The sequence below is a fragment of the Bufo bufo genome, chromosome 7, assembly GCF_905171765.1.
Source record: "Bufo bufo chromosome 7, aBufBuf1.1, whole genome shotgun sequence".
Classification (NCBI taxonomy): domain Eukaryota; kingdom Metazoa; phylum Chordata; class Amphibia; order Anura; family Bufonidae; genus Bufo; species Bufo bufo.
Window position 1 is genome coordinate 154,102,248 of NC_053395.1, and position 14,153 is coordinate 154,116,400.

Sequence of the window (14,153 nt, forward strand, 5' to 3'; positions counted from 1 at the left end):
CTCTTTTGCCGAGATATTTCTCTCACCCAGCATGAGTATATGTAAAAAGACACCCCAAAACACATTGCCCAACTTCTCCTGAATAAGGCGATACCACATGTGTGACACTTTTTTGCAGCCTAGGTGGGCAAAGGGGCCCACATTCCAAAGAGCACCTTTAGGATTTCACAGGTCATTTACCTACTTACCACACATTAGGGCCCCTAGAATGCCAGGGCAGTATAACTACCCCAGAAGTGACCCCATTTTGTATAGAAGACACCCCAAGGTATTCCGTGAGGGGCATGGCGAGTTCCTAGAATTTTTTATTTTTTGTCACAAGTTAGCGGAAAATGATGATTTTATTTTTTTCTTTTTTTTTTCTTAGAAAGTCTCATATTTCACTAACTTGTGACAAAAAATAAAAACTTCCATGAACTCACTATGCCCATCACGAAATACCTGGGGGTGTCTTCTTTCCAAAATGGGGTCACTTGTGGGGTAGTTATACTGCCCTGGCATTTTAGGGGCCCGAATGCGTGAGAAGTAGTTTGAAATCAAAATCTGTAAAAAATGGCCGGTGAAATCCGAAAGGTGCTCTTTGGAATGTGGGCCCCTTTGCCCACCTAGGCTGCAAAAAAGTGTCACACATCTGGGATAACCGTACTCAGGAGAAGTTGGGCAATGTGTTTTGGGGTGTCTTTTTACATATACCCATGCTGGGTGAGAGAAATATTAGTTGTATGACCGAGCAATAAACGGTGAAAGTAGTGTAGTGCAGAAGTGTAAAAAGTGGCCTGGTCATTAAGGGTGTTTAAGCTAGGGGGGCTGAAGTGGTTAATGGTGTTTATCGGACTGGGTCGATCATGATATATATTTATAGTGCCGACCGTCACGGATGCGGCAATACCAAATATGTCTATTTTATTCAAATTTTTCTATTTTTAACATTTTTATTTTTATTTCTTACATGTGGAATACAGCGCTGTACAGCCTCAGAGCAGGGCTGATCGAGGTCTCTGAAAGACCTCACACAGCTCCTGCACTCTCCGGTCCCGGCGATCACATGGCCGCTGGGCTGGAACAGGAAGCGCATAGCGCTCGGCGAGCTCTGTGTATACAGCGATCTAGAAGGCAGTGACATCGGGGCACTGTCCCTGCCTTCTCTAAGGGTTGCCCTGCTGTCACTGACAGTGGGCAACCCGATCTGCAGCTGCACGATTAGCGTGCAGCTGCGATCTCTGAATGGACATTCAGAAACATCCATTCAGAGATAGAGAACCACCTCCCGGACGTTTATATTCAATGGGCGGACGGGAGGTGGTTAAATGTAGAAAATGCTGCAGAATTTTAAAAAATACTATATTAGTAAGCGCCATATGATCAATCATCTCTCAAACACCTTTGTCAACAATAAGCAGAAAGTGGCTAACCCCTTCAATGTTCAAATTGTACGCCAACTACAATTTATTGATACTTCCTGACTTCTGCCACAAGGTGGCGCAGGTATTCTCTCATGATAAACTGAAAATGACAGCTGTGCCCATGCGCAGTGCTTTACTTCCTACATGGTGCTCAGCACAAACAGAAGTTGGGAGCTGGTGCTGGTGACAGCGGTAAGTAATGTACACAATTTGCATCAGTTTCTCTAGTCACTCGGTCTAACAGAGGTGAGATTTGTTTCAGCAGTCGCTGAAGCCCAATACAACAAGGTAAGAGACTGAGCAGAGCAGCAGAATAGTGTATTTGTAAACAGCTTGTTGTATGTGTTTGTATGTTTCCTAGCTAGACACGCCCCAGACCTGGGTAATACAGAACACTGACCTCACGAACACTGACGGGGTGGCATAGCATTATATTGATTTATGATGCTATGTAACCCTTACATGGAATGTATTGGATAACACTTACAAAAAAATGTGCGTATTCTGCTACATTGGCAGGTGACCTAAGCCAAAATCAGGAGTGGATCATTACAGGAGAGAAAGTATAAAAGACAGATACGACTTCTCTTCTCTATTTTTTTTATTCACTCCTGGTTTTGGGTTTACATCAGGAAACCTGACCATGTGGTCACACCCTAAGGGCTCATGCACACGACCGTTGTTGTTTTGTGGTCTGTTTTTCACGGATCTGTTGTTCCATATCTGAGGTTTTTTTTTCTCTGATTTAAGTCCTTTTCTGTTCCGTTATTCCACAAAACATATCCGTATGGTTTCCGTATGCGATCCGTTCTTTGCAGATCGGAAACGGAAACAGTAACTTATTAATCACCAAACACATGAGCAATATGGGTGGGGCATAGCATTTCTACAGTATGGATCCGCAAAATACGGATGACATACGGATGTGTTCCGTGTGCGTTCCGTATTTTTTGCGGACCCATTGACTTGAATGGGGTCTCGGACTGTGATTTGTGGCCAATAATAGGACATGTACTACTTTTTTGCGGAACGGAAATACGGAAATTGAATGCACACGGAGTGCCTTTTGTTGTTTTTGCAGACCCACGGAAGCGTAAAGAAAATTTGTTTGTGTGCATGAGCCCTAAGGAGAATTTCATACAAATATATAATATAGGAGCAAATCCTGGGCTGATCGCAGGTCTGATTCTGGTCAGGTTCATAGTGATCAGACCCACAGCTTGTCTGCTATTTACGACTTTCTCATGCATACAGAAATGCTTATGTTATTTAATGTTCCCTGGAGAATGGCTGAATGAAGAGTTTTTCTCATGAAGCATAACTCCCAACGTTTGAAAAGTAGAAAGAGGGACATTTTGTGCAGCACATTTTTCATAATAAGTTAAGCCTGTAACTTTGCCCAAAAATAATTATACACACCCAATCCCACCCAGTCCCCTCAATGCCCCCACATAGAAATTATTCCCCCTTTATGCCATTACACAGTAGCTATGCCCACATTGGGCCCCCTTCACGGTAGTTGTGCCCACATGTGTGCCATTCACACTATTCATATTTGGTATTGTCGAGTCCGTAACAACCTGCTCTATAAAAATAGCTCATGAGCCAACCTGTCAGATGAACGTTAACAAAAAATAAAAACAGTGCCAAAACAGCAATTTTTTTGTTACCTTGCCTCACAAAAAGTCAAATATAGAACAAGCAAAAATCTTCTGTACCCTAAAATAGTAGCAACAAAACTGCCATCTTCTCCCGTAGTTTCCGAAAGGGGGTCACTTTTTTGTAGTTTCTACTCTAGGGGTGCATCAGGGGGTCTTCAAATGAGGCATGGCAACTTAAAATTATCCCAGTGAAATCTTCCCTCCAAAAACCATATGGCTTTCCTTCTGCGCCCTGCCGTGTGCCCGTACAGCTTTTTCACGACCACATATGGGGTGTTTCTGTAAACTACAGAATCAGGGCAATAAATATTGATTTAGTTTGGCTGTTATTTCTTTGCTTTGATAGCGGAAAAAAATGATTAAAATTGAAAATCTGCCAATTAATTCTTGTGGAACAGCTAAAGGGTTAACAAAGTTTGTAAAATCAGTTTTGAATGCCTTGAGGTGTGTAGTTTCTAAAATGGGGTCACTTTTTGGGAGTTTCTACTCTAGGGGTGCATCAGGGTGGCTTCAAATGGGACATTGTGTCAAAAAACCAGTCCATCAAAATCTGCCTTCCAAAAACCATATGGCTTTCTTTCTGCGCCCTGCCGTGTGCCCATACAGAAGTTTACGACAACATATGGGGTGTTTCTGTAAACTACAGAATCAGGGCAATAAATATTTAGTTTTGTTTGCCTGTTAACCTTTGCTTTGTTAGCGGAAAAAAATTATTAAAATGGAAAATCTGCCCAAAAAAGTGAAATTCTGAAATTTCATCTCCATATTCCATTAATTTTTGTGGAACACCTAAAGGGTTAACAACATTTGTAAAAATCCGTTTTTAATACCTTGAGGGGTGTAGTTTCTAAAATGGGGTCATTTTTGGAAGGTTTCTATTATGTAAGCCTCACAAAGTGACTTCAGACCTGAACTGGTCCTAAAAAGTGGGTTTTGGAAATTTTCTGAAAAATTTCAAGATTTGCTTCTAAACTTCTAAGCCTTCTAACTTCCCCAAAAAATAAAATGGCACTCACAAAATGATCCAAACATGAAGTAGACATATGGGAAATGTAAAATAATAACTATTATATGAGGTATCACTATCTGTTTTAAAAGCAGAAAAATTGAAATTTAGAAAGTTGCGAATTTTTCCTAATTTTTGGTAAATTTGGTATTTTTTTATAAATAAAAATGAAATATTTTGATTCAAATTTACCACTGTCATGAAGTACAATATGTGACGAGGCTTAGAATAGCCTGGATAAGTAAAAGCGTTTTAAAGTTATTACCACATAAAGTGACACATGTCAGATTTGCAAAAATCAGTCTGGTCCTTAAGGTTAAAAAATTACCCGGTTAACCGCCTCCGGACCGCCTAACGCAGGATCGCGTTCCGGAGGTGGCAGCCCTGCGCACAGTCACGCATATATGCGTCATCTCGCGAGATGCGAGATTTCGCTCCAAGCCGGCCCGCGCATGCGCATCGCGGGCCGGCAAAAGTTAGAGGACAAGTTCGTCACCAGCCTGCCAGCCAATGATCGTTGCTGGCAGGCTGGCGATTTTCAAAAAAGCAAATGAAAAGCCAGATAACACATCATATTAGTAAATATGATGTGTTAAATGGCTTGTCTGCTCCTCTGCTGGTCCTTTTCGTTGGTTGGTTCCAGCAGAGGAGCAGACATCACAGTGAGTAGCACCAACACTTCACCTTAGCCCCAGATCACCCCCATTACCCGAATTAACCCCTTGATCACCCCTTGATCGCCCCCTGTCAATCACCTAGTGAAAGGAAAAAAGTGATCAGTGTAAACTGTCACTTTTTTTTTCACTGGTATTGACGGTTAGGTTTAGGATAGTTTAGGCCCCTTGGTTAGGTAGTTTAGCGTCAGTTAGCGCCCAGCCCACCGCACCGCAGTCACTGATTCGCTGATTAGCGTATCGCTAATCAGCATTTGTACTTTTATAGTATCTGTAAGTGATCAAAACTGATCACAGTCAGATCTAAAATAGTATTAGTGTCACCTTAGCTCGCCCTCCACCCAAAACGCAGTGTTTGCCCGATCAGGCCTGATCAGTCGCACACACGTGCGTTCACCCACACCCGCCCTGCCACAGTGACAATAAAATATATATTTTTTTGATCACTGCACAATCACTTTCCAAGCGCTGCGGCGATAAAAAAATCTGTTTTGATATTTTTTATCGACCGCAGCGGCCTCCGGTACTTCGCTAGCCTCCCCTTTGTAAGACAGGCTTGCTTTTTTTCTTGGGTAGTCTCAGGGAATACCCCTAAATTTAGTAGTCCAAATGTCAAACAGGGGGTATTCTTCTGAAGAGGCCTACAGGATTCTGACCCAGTCGGATGAGGAATGGGAATCCTCATCTGACGAATCTAGCGGGTCAGAATATGAACCTGTAGAAAGCAGTGGCAGTCTGACCCAAAGTTCGGACAAGGAGGTGGAGGTCCCTGATAGAACCAGGCGTACCCGGCCCCGTGTCGCTAGACCACAGGTTGCGCAGGATCCGCTTCAAGAGCAGCAGAGTGGGGCTGGCGCTGTCGGATCACGTGGTAAGGCATACACCAGCAGCGCAGCCCTCCCTGGACCTAATACCAGCACTGCCATACAACATGGCGAAGTGGCGAGCACTCGAAGGGCAGTTGAAGCTGGTACGGTGGCACGTGCAGTAGTTACCCTGTCGCAGCCCCTAGAGTCCCTGAGGTGCTGGCAAATCCTGATTGGCAGTCACCAACTTCAGCCGCACCATTAGTTCCCCCTTTCACCGCCCAGTCTGTAGTTCGGGTGGAGACAGCTCAGATCTGGGATTTTTTGAGCTGTTCTTGACTGCGGAGCTCTTGGACTTAGTCGTGGCAGAAACAAATCGGTATGCCACTCAATTTATATCCGCCAACCCGGGAAGCTTTTATGCCCAGCCTTTCCGGTGGAAACCAGTCCAAGTTTCCGAAATTAAAATTTTTCTGGGCCTTCTCCTCAACATGGGTCTAACCAAAAAGCATGAATTGCGGTCATATTGGTCCACGAACCCGATTCATCACATGCCCATGTTCTCTGCTGCTATGTCCAGGGCACGATTTGAGGCCATCCTGCGTTTCCTGCACTTTAGCGACAACACCACCTCCCGTCCCAGAGGCCACCCAGCTTTTGCTCGGCTCCACAGAATTCGGCCCCTCATAGACCACTTCAACCAGAAATTTGCAGATTTGTATACCCCAGAGCAAAACATCTGCGTAGACGAGTCCCTAATACATTTTACCGGGCGCCTTGGCTTCAAACAATACATCCCAAGCAAGCGCGCCCGGTATGGGGTCAAATTGTATAAGCTCTGTGAAAGGGCCACAGGCTATACCCACAAATTTCGGATCTATGAGGGAAAAGATCAGACCCTGGAGCCGGTCGGTTGCCCTGACTACCTGGGGAGCAGTGGGAAGACAGTCTGGGACTTGGTGTCACCCTTATTTGGCAAGGGGTACCATCTTTATGTGGACAATTTCTACACAAGTGTGGCCCTCTTCAGGCATTTGTTCCTAGAACAGATTGGCTGCTGTGGCACCGCGCAAACTAGTCGCGTGGGCTTCCCCCAACGGCTCGTTACCACCCGTCTTGCAAGGGGGGAGAGGGCTGCCTTGTGTAACGAAGAACTGCTCGCGGTAAAATGGAGAGACAAGCGTGACGTTTACATGCTCTCCTCCATTCACGCAGACACGACAATACAAATTGAGCGAGCAAACCGTGTCATTGAAAAGCCCCTCTGTGTCCACGACTATAATTTGCTCATGGGAGGGGTGGACTTCAATGACCAGATGTTGTCTCCGTATTTAGTTTCCCGACGCACCAGATGCTGGTATAAGAAGGTGTCTGTATATTTAATTCAATTGGCTGCATATAATAGTTTTGTTCTCTACAGTAAGGCTGGGAGAACACGATCCTTCCTCAAATTTCAGGAAGAGATCATCGAGAACCTCCTGTATCCAGAAGGTTCCGTGGCCCCATCCACCAGTGTAGTTAGCCGTCTACACGAGCGACATTTCCCCAGTGTCGTTACTGGTACCTCAACCCAACCGTCACCCCGAAATAGATGTCGTGTCTGTAGCAGGAGTAGAATAAGGCGTGACACCCGCTATTTCTGTCCTGACTGTCCTGACCACCCTGCCCTATGCTTTAGAGAGTGTTTCCGGAAGTACCACACACAGGTACACTTAGCATAGGGATTGCATCTCACAGGACAGGCACACAGGGCTATTAGGGCCCTTACACTCACAGCTGCTGCAAACCTCTCCTTTCACCTGGGATAAAGTGCATAATGTACTTCGCCACATCTTTGGGCGATTTGCGCTTTGCACATTGTCCCATGGGGAAGGAGAGGTTTGTCCTATAAAAGGTAAAAAAAAAAAACACCAGTAAGCAAAAAAGTTAACTTCAGTTCAAAAAGTTAAAAAAAAGTTTATATGTTCTGTTCAAAAGTTATTATAAAGTTAATAAAATTTATTGCGTTGCGGCCTGGTTTTTTCTTTTTTGTTTTGTTTTTTTTACCTTCCAGGTGGACCAACCATCGACTAGCTGCAGCACTGATGTGCATTCTGACAGAAGCATTGCGCTGCTGTCAGATTATGGTGAGAGAAATATCTTGACAATAGACAACTTTACCATTTTTTTATACAAAGTTAGGCTGCAAAAAAGTGTCACACATGGGGTATCTCCGTACTCAGGAGAAGTTGGGCAATGTGTTTTGGGGTGTCTTTTTACATATACCCATGCTGGGTGAGAGAAATATCTTGACAATAGACAACTTTACCATTTTTTTATACAAAGTTGGCATTTGACCAAGATATTTCTCTTACCCAGCATGGGTATATGTAAAATGACACCCCAAAACACATTGCCCAACTTCTCCTGAGTACGGAGATACCACATGTGTGACACTTTTTTGCAGCCTAGGTGGGCAAAGGGGCCCACATTCCAAAGAGCACCTTTCGGATTTCACCGGCCATTATTTACAGATTTTGATTTCAAACTACTTACCACACATTTGGGCCCCTAGAATGCCAGGGCAGTATAACTACCCCACAAGTGACCCCATTTTGGAAAGAAGACACCCCAAGGTATTCCGTGAGGGGCATGGCGAGTTCCGAGAATTTTTTATTTTTTGTCACAAGTTAGCGGAAAATGATGATTTTTATTTTTATTTTTTTCTTACAAAGTCTCATATTCCCCTAACTTGTGACTAAAAATAAAAACTTCCATGAACTCACTATGCCCATCAGCGAATACCTTGGGGTGTCTTCTTTCCAAAATGTGGTCACTTGTGGGGTAGTTATACTGCCCTGGGATTCTAGGGGCCCTAATGTGTGGTAAGTAGTTTGAAATCAAAATCTGTAAAAAATGGCCGGTGAAATCCGAAAGGTGCTCTTTGGAATATGGGCCCCTTTGCCCACCTAGGCTGCAAAAAAGTGTCACACATGTGGTATCTCCGTACTCAGGAGAAGTTGGGGAATGTGTTTTGGGGTGTCTTTTTACATATACCCATGCTGGGTGAGAGAAATATCTTGACAATAGACAACTTTACAATTTTTTTATACAAAGTTGGCATTTGACCTGAGTACGGAGATACCACATGTGTGACACTTTTTTGCAGCCTAGGTGGGCAAAGGGGCCCACATTCCAAAGAGCACCTTTCGGATTTCACCGGCCATTTTTTACAGATTTTGATTTCAAACTACTTACCACACATTTGGGCCCCTAGAATGCCAGGGCAGTATAACTACCCCACAAGTGACCCCATTTTGGAAAGAAGACACCCCAAGGTATTCGCTGATGGGCATAGTGAGTTCATAGAAGTTTTTATTTTTTGTCACAAGTTAGTGGAATATGAGACTTTGTAAGAAAAAAAAAATAAAATCATCATTTTCCACTAACTTGTGACAAAAAATAAAAAGTTCTATGAACTCACTATGCCCATCAGCGAATACCTTTTTAACTCCTCCTGAGGAAGCAAACTATACGCGAAACGCGCGTTGAGGAGCGCCATTGCCCTGGTACCTGTCCCAGCTCTGTTGGTATGTAGCCCTATACACCTGCTTTACCTTGTATTTTTTGATCTTGTGTCTGCTATTCTGGTATTCATGCACACTGGTGTATTGAGGCAAGCGCACCCTTGCTGTAGATTCTCCATTCTTTTGGCATTATATCCATGGGGATAATTGACCATTCATATATTATATACATGGAGATTTCATTACGTCCATCCATTTGATGGGGCAGGTAGCAGTGTGATGCAGGATTGTGGCTGTCCCTGCTCATTTATTGTCTTATAATATGTATCATGTATGTCTTTTATGGATATTGAATAAAATTGATTTGCATTTTCTCATACCGGTGTGTTATGCACTCTTTTTCTTTATTGTGGTATTATGTAACTGCGGGAGTGTACCGTTTATTGTTAAGACCGCAGGTGATTTAAAGAATACCTTAGGATGTCTACTTTCCGAAATGGGGTCATTTGTGGGGTGTTTGTACTGTCTGGCCATTGTAGAACCTCAGGAAACATGACAGGTGCTCAGAAAGTCAGAGCTGCTTCAAAAAGCGGAAATTCACATTTTTGTACCATAGTTTGTAAACGTTATAACTTTTACCCAAACCATTTTTTTTTTACCATAACTTTTTATCAAAGGCATGTAGAACAATAAATTTAGAGAAAAATTTATATATGGAGCTCGTTTTTTTTGCAAAATTTTACAACTGAAAGTGAAAAATGTCATTTTTTTGCAAAAAAATCATTAAATTTCGATTAATAACAAAAAAAGTTAAAATGTCAGCAGCAATGAAATACCACCAAATGAAAGCTCTATTAGTGAGAAGAAAAGGAGGTAAAATTCATAAAGTTGCACGACCGAGCAATAAACGGTGAAAGTACTGTAGGTCAGAAGTGTAAAAAGTGGCCTGGTCATTAAGGGTGTTTAAGCTATGGGGGCTGAGGTGGTTAAAATAGTCTTATTTAAAATTTTGTGGTATTTTCTATATTTTATAAAGTATGCTCTATTGTTTACAAGGGTCCTGTCCATAAAATGATGGAGGGTCATGTGACCAGGCAAATAACCCCCATGAGATGTCTTCTCCATTGAAACACACTGCATCTGCACTAAACTTCTAAGGCCCCTTTCACACGGGCGAGTATTCCGCGGGGATGCGATGCGTGAGGTGAACGCATTGCACCCGCACTGAATACCGACCCATTCATTTCTATGGGGCTGTTCAGATAAGCGGTGATTTTCACGCATCACTTGTGCGTTGCGTGAAAATCGCAGCATGCTCTATATTCTGCATTTTTCACGCAACGCAGGCCCCATAGAAGTGAAAGGGGTTGCGTGAAAATCGCAAGCATTTGCAAGCAAGTGCGGATGCGGTGCGATTTTCACGCACGGTTGCTAGGAGACGATCGGGATGGAGACCCGATCATTATTATTTTCCCTTATAACATGGTTATAAGGGAAAATAATAGCATTCTGAATACAGAATGCATAGTAAAATAGCGCTGGAGGGGTTAAAAAATAATTTAACTCACCTTAGTCCACTTGTTCGCGATGCCGGCATCTCCTTCTGTCTCCTTTGCTGAACAGGACCTGTGGTGAGCATTAATTACAGGTAAAGGACCTGTGGTGACGTCACTCCGGTCATCACATGATCCATCACATGATCTTTTACCATGGTGATGGATCATGTGATGACCGGAGTGACGTCACCACAGGTACTTTACCTCTAATTAATGCTCACCACAGGTCCTGTTCAGCAAAGGAGACAGAAGGAGATGCCGGCATCGCGAACAAGTGGACTAAGGTGAGTTAAATTAATTAATTTATTTTTTTAACCCCTCCAGCGCTATTTTACTATGCATTCTGTATTCAGAATGCTATTATTTTCCCTTATAACTATGTTATAAGGGGAAATAATACAATCTACAGAACACCGATCCCAAGCCCGAACTTCTGTGAAGAAGTTCAGGTTTGGGTACCAAACATGCACGATTTTTCTCACGCGAGTGCAAAACGCATTACAATGTTTTTCACTCGCGCGGAAAAATCGCGGGTGTTCCCGTAACGCACCCGGACATTTTCCCGCAACGCCCGTGTGAAAGAGGCCTAACAGAACGGGTGCAGTGTATCTGAATCAACAAGACATTACATGGAAGTGATTTGCCAGGTCACATGACCCACCGTCAGCAGCAATTATATGGACAGTACCTCTGTGTAGACAGCACAAAATACATTGTAAACAAGGGGGCATACTTTATTAACCACTTCACATCTGGGCCATTTGCCCCCTTCCTGACCAAGGCTAATTTTGCAAATCTGACATATCTCACTTTATGTGGTAATAACTTTGGAACGCTTTTACTTATCCAAGTCATTCAGAGATTGTTTACTCGTGACACATTGTACTTCATGCTAGTCATAAATTTGAGTCAATATATTTCACCTTTATTTATGATAAAATCCCAAATTTACCAAAAATTTTGAAAAATTCGCTTTTAAAACAGAAAGTGATACCTCATAAAATATTTATTACTTAACATTCCCCAAATGTCTACTTTTATGTTGGCATCATTTTGGAAATGTCATTTTATTTTTTTAGGATGTTAGAAGGCTTAGAAGTTTAGAAGCATATCTTAAAATTTTTAAGAAAAATGCCCAAATCCACTTTTTAAGGACCAGTTCAGGTCTGAAGTCACTTTGTGGGGCCTACATAGTGGATACCCCCATAAATGACCCTATTGTATAAACGACACCCCTCAAGTTACTTAAAACCGATTTTTACTAACTTTGTTAACCCTTTAGGCGTTCCACAAGAATTAAAGGAAAATGGAGATCAAATTTTTAAATTTCACTTTTTTGGCAGATTTTCCATTTTAATCCAATTTTTTTCTTTAACACATCCATGGTTAACAGCCAAACAAAACTTAATATTTATAACCCAGATTCTGCGGTTTACAGAAACACCCCACATGTGGGCATAAACTGCTGTATGGGCACACGGCAGGGCGCAGAAGAAAAGGAGCGCCACATGGTTTTTAGATGCCATGTCCCATTTGAAAACAGACTTGAAAAAGTATAATTAAGGATAGACTACACGTATCAGGCTTAAGTATAGAAAATATAGAGTTTAACGTGCTTGATTAAAAACGATACCTTTATTTATTCAACTGGGTTATAGAGCAAAAACGGTTTGCTCCAAGTGATATCCTAAGTATGATAGACAAGAACTCCTATTATAAAATGGAAAAAATTCTTAGGTAGGGTCAATAAAGTACTGACTGGGTAAGAGATGGGGGTAGTGGGTAGACGGATGGGAAAGGAACTTTCCCTAGATGACCCTCAAGATCTAAGAATCCTGTGCACAGGGATGTCCCCTGATGGTGGAGACACCCTGCCCCCGTACCTAAGTCTCTCTATTGCCCTATAAAAGCCCTACTAAAAGAACCTGGATTGGAAATAAATAAATCCAGGGAAAACAGAAAAACAAACATACAGATGGAAATATGTATAAACAATAAGACAACCCCCATTTGAAGCCCCCCTGATGCACCCTTACAGTAGAAACTCCCAAGAAGTGACCCCATTTTGGAAACTAGGGGATAAGGTGCCAGTTTTATTGGTACTATTTTTGGGTACATATGATTTTTTGATCATTCATTATAACACTTTATGGGGCAAGGTGACCAAAAAATGGTTTGTTTTAGCACAGTTTTCATTTATTTATTTTTACAGCGTTTACCTGAGGGGTTCGGTCAAGTAACATTTTTATAGAGCAGATCGTTACGGACGTGGCAATACCTAATATGTATACTTTTTCTTATTTATTTAAGTTTTACACAATAATAGCATCTTTGAAACAAAAAAATTATGTTTTAATGTGTCCATGTTCTTAGAGCTATATTTTTAATTTTTTTTTGCGATTTTCTTATGTAGTATGCAGGGGCTGATTTTTTCCGGTATGACTTGACAGTTTTATTGGTACTATTTTGTGGGACATACGCCTTTTTAATCACTTGGTGTTGCACTTTTTGTGATGTAAGGTTAAAAAATTGCTTTTTTTTACATCGTTTATTTTTTTATTTTTTTATTTTACTGTGTTCACCTGAGGGGTTAGGTCATGTGATATTTTTATTGAGCTGGCTGTTATGGACGCGGCGATACCAAATATGTATACTTTTTTTATTTATTTTACTTTAACACAATAATAGCATTTTTGAAACCAAAAAAATGATGTTTTAGTGTCTCCATGTTCTGAGAGCTATATTTTTTTTTATTTTTTGAGCGATTTTCTTATGTAGGGGCTCATTTTTGTGGTATGAGGTGACGGTTTTATTGGTACCATTTTGTGGAACATACGCCTTTTTGATCACTTGGTGTTGCACTTTTTGTGATGTAAGGTGACAAAAATGGCTTTTTTTCACACCGTTTTTTTTTATGGTGTATTTTGGACTGGGTCGAACATGTGATATATTTATAGAGCCAACCGTCACGGACGCGGCAATACCAAATATGTCTTTTTTATTTTATTTTTTCTATTTTTTAATTATTTTTTTTTACATGTGAAACCTTTTTTTATTTTTATTTTTTAACACTTTATTTTTATTTTTTTTATTTTACACTTTGTGTCCCCCATAAGGTCATACAAGACATCTGGGGGGCATTTACTTCACTTTTTTTTTTTTTTCACTGTTGATTTCTCCTGTAACTGGGGCTGACATAGTAGGCCCAGTTATAGGAGAAATGCACCCTCCAGAGAGGCTGTACATAGAAACATAGAAACATAGAATGTGTGGGCAGATAAGAACCATTTGGCCCATCTAGTCTGCCCAATATATCTGAATCCTATTAATAGTCCCTGGCCCTATCTTATATGAAGGATAACCTTATGCCTATCCCATGCATGCTTAAACCCCTTCACTGTATTTGCAGCTACCACTTCTGCAGGAAGGCTATTCCATGCATCCACTACTCTCTCAGTAAAGTAATACTTCCTTATATTACTTTTAAACCTTTGCCCCTCTAATTTAAAACAGTGCAATACAGCACTGTACAGCCTCAGAG

At 41.7% G+C, this 14,153-nt stretch overlaps 1 protein-coding gene across 1 annotated transcript in view; it reads left to right on the forward strand.

Moving 5' to 3' along the window:
* Positions 1–1,539: 1,539 nt before the first annotated feature.
* Positions 1,540–14,153, forward strand: part of ADPRH (ADP-ribosylarginine hydrolase) — a 52,178-nt gene continuing 39,564 nt past the window's right edge. The window contains exon 1 of the mRNA XM_040440249.1: positions 1,540–1,595. Within this exon, the coding sequence (XP_040296183.1) occupies positions 1,548–1,595 (48 nt within the window). The 5' untranslated portion in view covers positions 1,540–1,547. The remainder of the gene's footprint in view (positions 1,596–14,153) is intronic.